The 15,031-nt window shown below is 35.6% G+C and overlaps 1 protein-coding gene across 1 annotated transcript in view; it reads right to left on the bottom strand.

The window, feature by feature from the left end:
* The window catches only part of LOC102766152 (catenin alpha-3), a 114,036-nt gene that overhangs the window by 45,861 nt on the left and 53,144 nt on the right, over positions 1–15,031 (bottom strand). Inside the window, exons 2-3 of the mRNA XM_006759390.2 lie at positions 12,414–12,519; positions 5,289–5,423 (exon numbers count right to left, since the gene is read on the bottom strand). Of these exons, the coding sequence (XP_006759453.1) occupies positions 5,289–5,423; positions 12,414–12,519 (241 nt within the window). The remainder of the gene's footprint in view (positions 1–5,288; positions 5,424–12,413; positions 12,520–15,031) is intronic.

Raw genomic sequence — 15,031 nt, forward strand, 5'->3', positions numbered from 1 at the left:
TTAAAAAGTACATAAATAAAAATGTTAACAAAACAAAGGAAAAATAAGGAAAAGAAACTGAGTAATTCTGTCTACCCCTTAAATATCTTTCTCTCTCTCTCCTCATTCTCTTACTCTTTATTTCTTCTTCCTTCCAGCTACAAACTGTTGGAAAATTTAGTCTATTTTACCATCTTTGCTCGGTTACTGCATCATAAGCATTCAGCCCAATATGGTCTAATTTTTGCCTACATCATATTACTAATACCGTTTTGGAAAAGTATATAAAGTTCCAATATGCACTTTGAAGGTACAGCAGCCAATGTCTATAAATAATGCAGAAATTTTATGTTGATCAGCCTTCATCACTCAAAAATATCCAGAAACCATATAGTCTAGTGGAAAATATGCATAAAAGCAGGTAATTACAACATATGTGAGCACTGCTGTGATTTGGGTAATCATAGATGGATATGATAGAAATTGCTATCCATTCTCTCTCCACAGAAACAAAACCGATTCAATCGGAGAAAGCAATGTGCCCAGATTAAAACACAAACAAATTTTACATTTTGCAGCATCCCTTGCAGTTAAGTATAGCTATATAATTAAGTTCTAGACAATAATATTCAAAAAAAAATCACTTGGAAGAAACTTAAAAAGATGTAACGAATGCTTGTTTCTGTTTATCTGTCTGGAATATCAAAACCACAGTAGAGCTAGAGAAGCCATATTTCGACTTTGATAGAAATGAAAGCCAGAAACCAAGGACAATAAAGCAAAAAGACAAAAACGCCCGATTCCCTGATGACTTTGGTGAGGCTGCCATTACAGTCCTGGGTTACCCATTCTCAGACTTTTTATGGAGATAGTAAATGCCTGATATGTTTAAACTGCCACAACCAAAGTCTCTCTATCTCCTACATTAGAATCCCTTTGCATGTAGAAAAGTTTTCTGGATCTCCTTCTGAGTTATACTTTGTTTTATTCACTAATTTCACTGGATGGTCCCATCTATTTCTCCTTCATACTTCTCTCCTGAGTTTCATAACCACATACACATTTTCCTAGACCTTTGTCTTAGAATGCCCCTTACTCAAATTTAACAAGCAAAACCTGAATGAATTTCCTAATCTGCTCTTCCTTCTACATATAGCTTTTGGTTAATGATGCCACTGTTGAGTAAGTTACAAATCTCAAAACCTTGGGGTAAATCAATTCTTTCTCCTTCAACCTTAACATTTAATAGCTCATTGACTCCAATAACTTCTACCTCAGAAGATTTTTCATGCATGAATATACTGCTCTCCATTCTCACTAATGTTGCCTTAATCTCTGTCCTCACTGTTCCTCTTAGATTATTTAAAAAAATAATTCCTAAACAGGCCTCTATCTTCCAATCCCTCCCTTGCCTTTTCTAGCTCTCACCACCTTGTCAGAAACAGTTAACTTCCAGCCCCGGCTGGTGTGGCTCGGTTAGTTGGAGTGTAGTCCCTTGTACCAAAGGGTGTTGGGTTCGATTCCTGATAGGGGCACATACCCAAGTTGCGGGTTTGAACACCAGTCATGGTTCATGCAGGAGGCAACCAATCTTATGTTTCTCTCTCACATCCCTGTCTGCCTGTCTATCTGTCTCTCTCTTCCCCCTGCCCCCTCTTCCTCTCTCTGGAATCAATTTAAGAACATGTTTTAAAAGCACTTAACTTCTAAACAGAGGGATCTGTTTACGCGCATCTCAAACTTTAAACTTTTTCCATTCCTCTCAATTGCCTGCAGTGTCAGATTAATGCTATAAGTGGTTCTTCTGAAACAGCTCCAATCTTGTTTTCAGGTTCTCTTCTATTCCCCACCCTCCCAGTACACACACCAACAGTACCCAGGACAGTAGGTCCTCAGGTTACATCGGAGATCCGTTCCTGCAGTGTGGCATAACCTGGTTCTCGCCGTAAGTTGGAACCCACCTACATAAGCACCTCCGTCACTCACAGGGAGCACAGACACAGCAGTCATGAAGTGAAACGGTAAAAACAATTTAAAAGAAAGATAACAGTTCCTGACCTTCACTTGTGGTAAATAATAATAAAAACATAAAGCACATATGTACATACGTTGAGATGATGGAACTTTTTTTTATATAAATAAATGGGAGATGGCGACATAACCACGAAACGACGTACGTGGAGTCCGACGTAACCCAAGGACTGCCTGTATAATTTTCCAGTCACATCAGACCTTTTGGTGTTTCTATAAAATTCCTTATTTCCTTTTCTTTCAATTGTCCCATGTACCTTGGACTCTTCCTCTCTTCCCCATAAATATACATTTGATTTTTCTTTTTAATCAAGGTACAATTTAATTAGTCAAGCCTCTTTTGGGGCATTCTCTTGCCCACCTGCCAAATCAATGGGATTATTTCCTCACGCCTTACTATATGCTTTTGGGTAAACTACTGTTATATAGTTTATTATGTTGTTTTGGAGTCATTTTTGTACATCTGAGTGTTTTATAATTGCATCTTGGAGTATTTTGAAGGAGGTACCATCGATTCATAGTTTCATCCCCCAGATGGTCTATGGTGCTGGGGTTTTGGACTAATCACACTTTGGTTTCCTAGTAATTAAAACATGTAATTTCAGGATAAGTGCTTGCAGATATAAAAAGGATTAGAAAAATAATTTTAATGACATTTTCTATTATGAGAATGGTTTTAAAATTCCTTTCTGCTCTAAATTCATCTTCTTTACCCTATATCCTAATACCCTAGACCCAGAAATCAGTCTACTCATTTACCCCAGAAATGCATTCCACTTACTTCTTCTTAACCAAATATATTTTATAAAAATAGGATTTAATGAACCTGATTCTGGAATGCAAACTTTAATGATCTTTGAATCATCTGTAGTTTTGAGTACAATTTTCTGTAATTTTTAATGAGTTTCCTTGCTTTAGAAACATGCTTGTTATTTTTCAGAACATTTTATGGGGAAAAAAGGGTGACTTAGATAAGATCTTCTCAATTTAAAGGAAAAAAAGAAAAAGAACAGACTAGAACTCAGGGTCATGGAGAGATGGAAGAAGTGTGCTTTGGCACGCACCAATGAAATGTATTTTCAAAGCTTTCCAGGATCAACCTGCAAGCAGATGGCAGTGAAGCATGTAAGAGGGGGCGTGCTCCTATTTTGATTTATTTTTTTTTCTAATGGGGAATTATGGGTGAAATGATGACAAATAGTTTTGGATTTGCAATGCTATTTCTCATTTTATATAACAACTCAGCTTTTAAATTGTAAATCATGAATTCTAAATGGCTCATGCCTCATCTTTCTGTAAAATATGTAAAGTTCATGAATTTGAATCATCATATCAAACAGGAAGGAATGCAAACTCAATTCATATACCTGATGGAAATTATATTTTGGAGGGACAATTAATAGTAATATATTTCATCAGTAATCTATAGGCTGAACTTCTATCAAGTTTTTTGAAAGCTCAGCTTCGGGCAACATGAAAAATTAGCATATAATTAAATCATAAAATTTACATGGACTACACCATGTGAATGATGGTGAGTGTGTGAAAATAAGTAAACAGCAGACTTTGGTGTAAATAATTTTTACACATCTAAAGTATTATAATGTTGAGAAAAATGAAGACTAAATGTCTAATACAGAAAAAGATACAATATTTTAAATGCATATATGTAATAAAATACACATGCTATGTCTATCTGTGCATGCCTATAAACATGTATGTATTTATACACACATATTTTCTGTGTCTATAGATTGTGACAATTTAAAATATACTTTCCGTCCTAGCCGGTTTGGCTCACTGGATAGAGCGTCAGCCTGGGGACTGAAGAGTCCCAGGTTCGATTTCGGTCAAGGGCATGTACCTTGGTTGCGGGCACATCCCCAGTGCAGGGTGTGCAGGAGGCAGCTGATCGATGCTTCTCTCTCATTGATGTTTCTGACTCTCTATCCCTCTCCCTTCCTCTCTGTAAAAAATCAATAAAATATATATTTAAAAATATATATATACTTTCCTTTGAAAACTGAAAGGATACCAATCTTGTATAGGTTGTGTTGATTTCTAAATTCTTTTGCAAAATATAAATGTAAAAAAAAACACACCTATTTGTTTACCTTTAATAATAACTACACATAATTACCAAATTATTCACTTTTGATTTGTGCTCCTCACTTCCATCATACATTCCAAGTTGCCCATCTGAATAGAGAAGGCATAGGTCTTTGGCGGTAAACCCCAGTTCTGACATTTACCAGTATGACTGCTGAGAAGCTATTTAACCTTTCTAAATTTCATTTTTTTCAAGTATTAGGGTAAACAAAACAAGCCAATAAACAATCTAGGAGGCATGCTATTGTGAAGATAAAATGGGATCAAAGACAGGCAAGAAACAGTCTATGAGGCTTGGTTCCCTGTCCTCTAGTCTTGATGGTAATTCTTTGCTTGCATTTTTGTAACTATGTCCTTTAAAAATGTTAGCTCACTACAGGAGAGTCCAAAGTCAGGCTATTGAGGTCCTAAACATTTCAAATTTATAAGTATACTGTTATCATTTTACAAAATTTGTCTTCATGAATGTAAGTTCCCATAACATTCATGATGTTTCACTTTAACTTAAATTTATAATCTTGTTCCATGTCCTTCTCAAAGTCACTGATAACTGAATCCAATACTGATATAAAATATTTTATTACCGTACCCACTCTAAAGAAATGATATACTGTTATTAAAAATGAGTAGAAAAGTTAGATGTTATTTCTACCATGGTCATTTTATAGCAGACTGAAACTCAGGGTCACCAAAGAATTCATGAAAGTTCATCTAAATCTATAATGTTCTATCATATTCCACTTCTAAGATTATATACAGAAATAAAATTTTTCAAAGCCTGTATTTCTATGTTATGGTGGGAATATAAATTAATCATAACATTATTTTAACTTGCAATGCCATATGAATTTCATTTTATGAAAATTATAGGGTTCGACTGAGAGTTCCGTCTGTACTCTTTCTCAAGTCTGAAAATCATGCTCTAAGTATTATTTCTCACCCAAGTGTCTTATAAAACCCGATTCATTCCAGTATCTCTGAAGTAAATAAAAACAAGTTGTACCTCTGTAGCATATTTTTAAGAAATCTGGCAAGATTTCTCACTAGTTTACATGCAACTTTTTACACTCCAATTGAGTTGTTAATCTACATGGACATGTAAGATGTGGTGGAATAAGGAGGTTTGAAGCATCTTCTACAATATGGTATTAGTTCCGGGCAGTACTCACAGCTGACATGATGAGCTCTCCCCCCAGGCTCTGGATCTCAGCTTTAACTTGGCTGCAGATCTTCAGTTGGTGAGAGTAGAATTTAATCTGTTCTAGGTAAGCCAGCAAGTCCTGTTTGCATGACGGATCTGGACACTAAATATTCATAAAAGATAAAAGTGGAAATAGCAAAATTAATAATAACTAGATCAAAGTGAGGAAATATTCACATTACAGGTGACTTATAAGCAATTTTATTTTCACTGGGCTCCAATTCTCTAACCAAGGCCATACTTCCTCCATTAGAGGAGTTTATTCATGTTTTGACCTTAATTACTTCAGCATAGTCAAAAGAAAGATTAAAGAAATATCCAAAAAATGAAGAGGTACATAAAATAATGCATTTAATTTATGATAAGGTTAGAAGTGTTCTGAGTATATTTTTAGGTAAATCCAAGATAAATGCAATTATTCCTTTAACCTAGAGTTGCAATTAGAACACTCTTCTGAACTCACAATTCTGCATTGTCTGTGCTTTGTTATGTACATGAGCATAAAAAATAGTCTACAACAAACTATATATTATGTTCTCTTAATTTCAGCATTTAATGCTCTTAGCTATTACAAGCAAAAGAAATCATTCCACCTTAGATAACAGCTGTGGATCTACCTGGAGCTAAGAAACAGAAGGCATGCATCCATGTTTTATAGATGTGCTAAATTTCTTTACCTATGTTATATTCACTTCTGTAAGGAACTAACTGGAGTACAGCTTTGAGCTTCATCGTAGCATAAATATCTATGGTCCGTGTTTAATCTTTGTGTTCTTTCTTCTATGTAATTAAAATGGGTTTTTAAAATTCCCAATAATTTAATTCTAATTCAAATGCATTTTCATAAGGATGCTGAAATATGGAGAGTAATTTTATGTAAAGATATTCATTGCAGCATTACTTATAATCGCAAAATTTGAAAATAACTTAAATGTCCTAAAAGAGTGGAAAGATTAAAGGCGAATGCTCTTCATATAATGTGATATTACATAGTCTACAAGAAAATAATATTTTCAAAGGATGTGGAAAATGTTTTGGGAAAGTGAAAAAAAACAGTATTTAAAATATAATATGTTGTTTAATTAAATGGTATAAAACAAAAACGGTTGCATTATGTTTAAAATATACACTACTGATAAACTAAAATGCAAAATCCTATACAATAAAAGCCTACTATGCAAACTGACTGAACAGCAGAACAACTGGTGGAGTGACCGGTCACTATGATGTGCACTGACCACCAGGGGGCAGACGTTCCATGCAGGAGCTGCCTCCATCCTGCAGGTCCCAGGCCAGCCAAGGTGGGTGCCAGCAGGGGCCCCTTGATCACCCCACAGATTGGCCCTGATCGCCGGCCAAGCCTAGGGACCCTACCCATGCATGAATTTCATTCACTGAGCCTCTAGTAAAATACAAGATAGGATAAAAGATCAGAAAGCCGTCCTGGGTTTTTAAAATTTTAAATGAAGAATTAAGAGCAATCCCCCAAATCTCACAGAAAGGGTTAAATTATAACTAATTAAGGGACAAGAAAAAGTGAGAGACAGAGACAGAAAAAGAGAGAGATATGAAGGGGAGGAGGAGGAAGAAGAGGATAGGTTGCAAGTGTACAATTCTATGATACATCATTTATATATTGCATTGTGTGCCGATCACCAAAATTCAAATCCTCTTCTGCCATCTTATATTTGACTCCCTTTACTCTGTAGTTCCTCTCAGCCCTATTCCCTTTGGTAACCAGCATATTGTCTGTGTCTATGAGTTTTTGTTTCTTTGTTTTCCTTATTTGTTCTTGTTGCTTTCAGTTTTTTATATCCCACATCTGAGTGAAATCATATGGTTCTTGACTTTTTCTGTCTAACTTATTTTGCTTATCATGATTGGATAAAGAAGATATGGTACATATTTACAATGGAATACTACTCAGTCATAAGAAAATATTATATACTGCCATTTGCAACAGCATAGATTGATCTTGAGAATATGGTATATTCTCAGATCTAATTATTGTCATTTTGCACATTTGCAAACTAAGTTTTGATAGAGCATATAAATCATCTAAAGATAATTTGAATTTTGTATTGTTTCATTCCCTGCATTAAATTTCTTCTACATGACATTCATTGACAACACCATTTTCTTTGTTCTCATTGAGTAACAGCCTTATCTATTTTTTGTTCTTATGGATGAACTCAATGATAATCTCTGATATGCAGTGTTTTATTTGCCATATACTGTTCCAGGTACTTTGCCTATACTATTTTTAATAATCACACAACTACATGAGGTACAGTCTCTCATTATCCCCACTTAGCAAAGAAGGAAACTGAGGCACAGATATATTAATTGATTGCCCAATTAATAAATGGTAGAGCTGGTATTCAAACTGACATCATCTGGCTATACTTACCTACCTCTATAATCTAGGAACAGTATTAGTCTTCTTACCAGTTTTATCTTATACTAGAGGCCTGGCGCACGAAAATTCGTGCACTTAGCCCAGCCTGTGCTCTCTCACGGTCCAGGAGTCCTTGCCTGCGCGAGGTGACCAAATGGGCCGATCAAAGGACTGCACTAGCTGCGAGCAGCCAGCTCCACCCCCCGCAGACCTGTCGTTCCTCCATTCGGTTGATTTGCATATTACTCTTTTATTATATAGGATAGTAAACAGTAAATTGCCACCCTGATTTGTAAATTGATTCTTAAATGGACACTCTTATCTATAGGATTTTTTTCTTAAAGACCAGCACCACTATATCACAGATGATAAAATTGAATTTGCAAGTCAATAATTAGACCCTTAACCAGGGGTGGGCAAACTTTTTGACTCGAGGGCCACAATGGGTTCTTAAACTGGACCGGAGGGCCGGAACAAAAGCATGGATGGAGTGTTTGTGTGAACTAATATAAATTCAAAGTAAACAGCATTACATAAAAGGGTACGGTCTTTTTTTTTTTTTTTTTAGTTTTATTCTTTTCAAACGGGCCAGATTCGGCCCGTGGGCCTTAGTTTGCCTGCGGTTGCCCTTAACCAATTACCAATGTTGCCACCACCAAGAAAAACATACAATCTCTCTCAAGGGATTCTTTCAAAGCCATACTCAAAGAGTTTAGAATTCTGTTAAGAAAGATTCAAATGAGCAGAAAATGTGAAGTTGAACTTTTGAAATTAAAAGTTGCCTGAGCTAGCTTTACTGTTTACTTCCAGAATTAATGAAAATCTTGCTTACATCTAACAATGCTAGTCAGATTTATAACTGAAGGACTAAAAGTATACTAATTGGTCAATTCTATAATGCAAAATTTATTACAGCCTTCTTCCTATTGACATTTGGAAAGCTTTTCTGATTGGTTTTGACCACCAAAAAGCAGAATCAGGAGAATGAATCATTCCCACTCAAAGAATGCTCCTCTAATGGATATAAAAGAGATGGTATGTACACAATGAGATATTACTCAGCCATAAAAGAGAACAAAACCTCGCCATGTGCAACAATATAGATCAACCTAGAGAGTATTATGCTAAGTGGAATAAGTCAGGCAAAGACAAATACCATATGATTGCACTTATATGTGGAATCTAAAAAAAAGAAAAAAACGAAAAGTAAAACTCATAGATACAGAGAACAAACTGATGGCTGTCAGGAGGGAGGGGAGTTGGGGCCATGGATGAAAAAGGGGAAGGGATTAAATGTGCAAATTGCCAGTCACAGGGATATAAACAGCACAGGGAATACAGTCAATAATACTGCAATTATGTATGATGTCAGGTGGGTACTAGGCTTATCAGGGTGACCTCCTCATATAAGTTATATAAATGTGTAATCATGATGTACACCTAGAACTAATATACTATTATATGTCAACTATAATTGAAAAATTAAAAAAATATATTTTTTAAAAATGTTCCTATTTGCCAAACCTCCTTTATTAAAGTCAAATAATCTTTCCCCTATTTTTTTTTATATGATGGTGATTAAAAAAAAAGTTTGAGCCTTATATTTGTAAAACATTCTTGGTCTTGACTTTTACAAAAAAATAAAATTTTCATAAAATAACTTTTAAAGGAACTCTGCTCAGGATTTCAAGATAAATCCAGTGGTAGACTATCATAACAGTGTGGGTATTTCCCAGTTTATTAAGATAGGAGATGTTGACCAGGACATCTGGTTAGCTTTTTAATGCATGGATATATATTTTTTTCTAAATTTATAACTACTAAGACTCTCACTACAGGCAAGCAGATGGCATGCCAGCCTAAGTGGTTTTCTCATGCTAAACCAGCTTTCACTCTTCTAGCAAGATGCTTGGTCCCAATGCAGAATACTTCATTTAGGAGTGAGAAGAAAAGTAAAACACATTTATTACCTTTCAGTTTCAATTTTAAGAGTGAATTAGAAAAGTGAATACTTTAAAGACCTTTATTCGAAAGCTCAGCTATTTTCTGCCACAATAGAATATAAACTTTATTTTAAAAACACAATGACTTTTGCAATTACAGACAACAGTTTAATTTCTGCTAAACTAGCAAAATTTGCTAACAAGAAGTATGAGGTGTCATTGTGAACTGCTAGAATAGAAATTTTGAGTAACCAGTGATAACAAGAACAGTGTGTCCAGGACCTTTCCCTCCCCAGGGTGGACTCATTTCCCTACCAGTACTCCAGCCCAGAGGCTGTCTATAGGACCAGCACCACTATATCATAGCTGATAAAATTGAACCTTCCTCAGGGTCACATAGCATCAATTGTCCCATTTATTTCTGCACTTTTATTTTATTTATTTTTTACGTTTTAAACATATTTTGATTTTTTACAGAGAGGAAGGGAGAGAGTTAAAAACATCGATGAGAGAGCAACATCGATCTGCTGCCTCCTGCACACCCCCCACTGGGAATGTGCCTGCAACCAAGGTACATGCCCTTGACCCGAATCGAACCTGGGACCTTTCAGTCCGCAGGCCGATGCTCTATCCACTGAGCCAAACTGGTTTCGGCTATTTCTGCACTTTTAATGTTTTCACCCTTGAATCTATCAACATAAAATCCCTGAAAACAATAACCCTTCAACCCTGTAACCCCATCTCCCTCTCTTGTTATTCGGGAACATGCCTTCTAACAATTGTCAATGCTGCCCTTTTGGTGTTCTCAGTTTTTGTTCTTGGGTATCATTTCACTCTTACCCTCTTCCTGGATAATAATATACACTGTCCTGGCTTCATGTATCACTTACAAAATAATAAATAATAATAATAATTATCAATCATCCAGTTCTGTCTTCAGAAGTTCCATATACCTCCTGCATTTATTCATTTTATTGTCTTATCAACATTTCACATCCAACACATAGAACCCTCAACTATCTCATAATCCATCTTGCCCACGATAAAACTATTTTTCTGTTCAATTTACTATCTCAATAAAGAGGGCTTTTCCTCACTCTATCAAATTTGGTTAGTCATCAATTTGAGATGATTTTACATGTAGAAATCTCAGTATACTTTGAACATTTTCCTTCTTTGCTATGTCTATCTTTGCTGCACTTTAGCAAACTGAGGTTTCTAAAACACAGAAGAAAAGTGTATCTATGGAAGGAATAGCTAAAACGAACAGTGGGACTTGCACTGGCTGGGTGGCTCAGTTGGTTGGAGCATCGTCCCATGGACCAGAAGACTAATTCCCGGTCAGGGCACATACTTAGGCTGTAGGTTTAGTTCCCACAATCAATGTTTCTCTCTTTCTCTCCCTTTGTCCCTAAAATCAATAAAAACATATCCTCAGGTGAAGAAAAAAAATACAGTGGAGCTCTTTTATTATGTCAGAGATAAAGGACAACAGACTCATGTGGTCTACACTGACTGCTGACTTGTGAGAGTTATATTTGGAAAACCATGGTCTGACATTTTTTAGTGCACAGACTAAAATTATCTTGAGTTTAAGAATTGCTTTCAATTCATTTTCAGTTTCAACTTGGATTAGACATAATATAGAAAACCAGAAATTTTGGATTCAGTCATTTGGTCACATATTAGCATAGAGTTTGTTTTTAACCATAAATACTAAATACTAAAAAATTAATAAAATATTTATAATGCTTAAAGTAGCTAGACACTGAATATGTGTGTGTGTGTGTGTGTGTGTGTGTGTGTGTGTGTATATGCTCAAGAATGTTTAAAACTATTTGTTATTATTTCTTATTTCTCCTCCTTATACCCACAAATACATATAATAAGAGAAAATTCTTCATGTTTTAAGAAATAGAGGATAAAAAGAGTAAATAATAATAAGCATCCCAATAAAAGTATATAAGCTATAAATAATATGGAATAGTTACAAAGTCAAAAAGAACAGTGCCCCTTTCCCCCAAAGGGAGATAAATATGCATTACAAAGTTGAATAATATGAAACCTGCAAATTAATACTACATCTCAGTTTGAAATATCAACTAAATATGCCTATACCATAACTAAAAACTGACTTTCCTAACTTTCATGTTAGGCAAAAGGTAATTTTAATAATGTAGATGCTGCCTAGAAAACGGAAATACAGATGAGAGAAACGTAAAGAAAAATACCAACTATATAAATCATCGGTCTCTATAAGCATTATATACCTGTACATTTTAAATCTTCACTTTAGTACTCTAATAATTACTACTTACCTTACAATTTTACATAGGGTGCTAGAATATATTGTTGACTCAGAAAGTATAACATAATAGAATTCTGAAAAGTATTACTTTTTGAAGAGCAAAAATAAGAAATATAAGGTATTAAGGAAAAATGTTAACATTGGATATTAAAGCCAATGGAATATATTTGAAATTCAAAAGATATATTTGATATTTAAAATAATTTGAATATGTGAAACTCAAAATCTTAGAAATAATCAAGTCCTAAGTAATAACAATAATGCACTAAGTTTCCTTAGAATGAATTGTCCACTACTTATATATTAATTAATGAATAAAATTTAAAAATAATTCAGTAATAAAAAATAACCCCATAGAGTAAAATTTCAACTTTTAAAAATTAACATTGAAATGGCAGAAAACAATTCCTAGACTTTCACCACATGCATTTGTAGAAAATTCACCTGGTTGGCAATCTGTCGAGCAAGGACATCCATCCTTGATCCTGATTCTGATATCATTTTAGCTGCATAGATCACATCAGTCGTGTGCTTTAGTGGTCCTTTGCCCCTTAAAGTAAAAGAATACATGTTAGTTGAAGTGGTTCATGCTAATATACACATACACACATCCCATAAACACACAGATTTGCACCCCAAAGTACTGGCTATTGGCTTTATATACTTCAGTTTTAGATAGGTCTCAATTAGACTTCAGTCTTAAGTAAGACAAAATAAAACAAAGGCCTATTGTATTAATATGCAAGAAATACTGCCAAGGAGATGGATTACTTTCAATCTTTATTCCCAGGTATTTCTTATAATAAACCTCAGTCTAAAAATACTCTTAGAAAATGTAGATACCTCAAGGCAAACACATTTTTCTAATTCTAGGAGGAAACGTGAGATTTAAAATTTGATTTATGTCCAACAGCAATTTTGATCAGACTTTTAGTCTTGTTCTTTCTAATTCTTTTTTTAACAGTATTTTGGTTAATTGCATTTTGTTTTTAATTACATTATTTCTCCTCCACAATTAAGGCATAGTAATAATCATTGAGTATGAACCTGAAGTCATACTATCTTGTATGACTGACCAAAATCAGATCACTTCTTACCATTTGTCTAAGGAAATCAAGATAAATACCCACTTTGTGCCTCAGTTTCTCTGGTGGTAATAGAAGCATCTACTATATAGAACCATGCTTTTATTTCTACAAAGTGCTCAGAACATTGCTTTAAACAAAGTAAGCATTTAATAGTACAAGTTAGTATTGTTGTGGTTGTTACTTTAAAATAATCTTGATTTCTAATGCCACTGAATCAAAATTGTGTCCATTTAGGGCTTTTACAAGGTGGTTAAGAAGAAAGAAGTGCACTGCCTACATTTTTGTAGAGGGATGAGATAAGGAGATATTTTTCTGATTTCTCTTTCCTCAGAAATAAATGAATGATTGCCTAAACGAATGTAACTGTCCATCTACCTAAAACCACCTCTCTCTCCTTACTTCCTTATGTCCAATTGCTAATCCTCTACTGAGTGTCAAATTCTGGCTGTTCTAACTATTTGGGTTCTATTCCTTATTTTTCAGAGAATGGGACCCTGAAGGAAATGCTATCATAATTGCTTTTATAAATTTTTATTAAATTTATTGGGGTGACAATGGTTAATTAAATTATATAAGTTTCAAATGTATAATCTATAATAATAAAAGGGTAATATGCTAATTAGACTGGATGTCTTCCGGACGTCATTCTGGACATCCTTCCTGATGAAGCCAGGGCCAGAGGGAAACCGGGCCAGAGGAAAACCAACCCAGGTCCTGGGTGCCAGAGGGAAGCTGGTGCCAGGAGCCTGAGTCCCTGGTGCCAGGGGGAAGCCGGTGCCAGCAGTTGGGAGAAGGAAAGCTTACTCTTGCACAAATTATCATGCATCGGGCCTCTAGTTTTATAATACACCATCTGTATATTATAACATAAGTAGAGGCCCAGTGCACGAAATTTGTGCACTCAGTGAGCGGGGGAGGTCTCTCTGCCCGGACTGTGCCTTCTTGCAGTCTGGGACTCCTTGGGGGATGTTCACCTGCCTTCTTAGGCCTGATCCCTGGGAGGATCGGACCTAAGCCGGCAGTCAGACATCCCTCTGGCAGCCCGGGAGCCCTCAGGGGATGCCCGCTTGGCAGCAGGGAGCAAGCCTGCAAGCTAACCTACCGGGCAGAGCATCTGCCCCCTGGTAGTCAATGCATGTCATAGCAACTGGTCGACCAGTTGACTATCTGCCCCCTGGTGGTCAGTGCATGTCATAGTGAGCAGTTGAGCAGCCTTAACATATCATTAGCATATTACGCTTTGATTGGTTGAACAGATGACTAGACTACTGGACACTTAGCATATTAGACTTTTATCACATAGGGTTGTTTTGATGCTTTGATGGGTGAAGGGAGAGTGACGAGGTGGGTGGGAGTAGTAAACTGGTCAGAGTGAGAAAAGGAAGATTTTGAGAGGCTAAAACCTAGCATAACTAGAAGAGAAAGAGAATGTAACAATCTTTGTTCATGTCTAATTTACAACTTGGACTGGTTCTGAGGGTAGGTGCCCTAATGTTAAATCCAATGACTTGTTATTAGTCACTTAGCATATTAGGCTTTTATCATAGAGGGTTGTTTTTGATGCTTTAATGGGTAAGGGAGAGTGAGAGGTGAGCAGGAGTAGTAAACTGGTCAGAGTGAGAAAAGGACGATTTTGAGAGGCTAACACCTAGCATAACTAGAAGAGAAAGTGAATGAAACAATCTTTGTTCATGTCTAATTTACACCTTGAACTGGTTCTGAGGGTAGATGCCCTAATGTTAAATCCAATGACTTGTTATTAGAGGAAATTCTTCATTCACTAAGGAGACTATGACTAACGGAAGGGATTCAGGCAAAGATAAAGGATCAGAGTATTCTCTACTTGAAAACTGAATGCCAAAACGCATGTGCCAAGTAGGCCCATTCATTGCACTTTTTCTGTGGTGCTTTTCAAATTCATTAGAAGCAAGTTTCCCTGTAAAATGGAACACCATGTCTAGCACAAGGGAAACA

Source organism: Myotis davidii, unplaced genomic scaffold (assembly GCF_000327345.1).
Source record: "Myotis davidii unplaced genomic scaffold, ASM32734v1 scaffold655, whole genome shotgun sequence".
NCBI classification, from domain to species: domain Eukaryota; kingdom Metazoa; phylum Chordata; class Mammalia; order Chiroptera; family Vespertilionidae; genus Myotis; species Myotis davidii.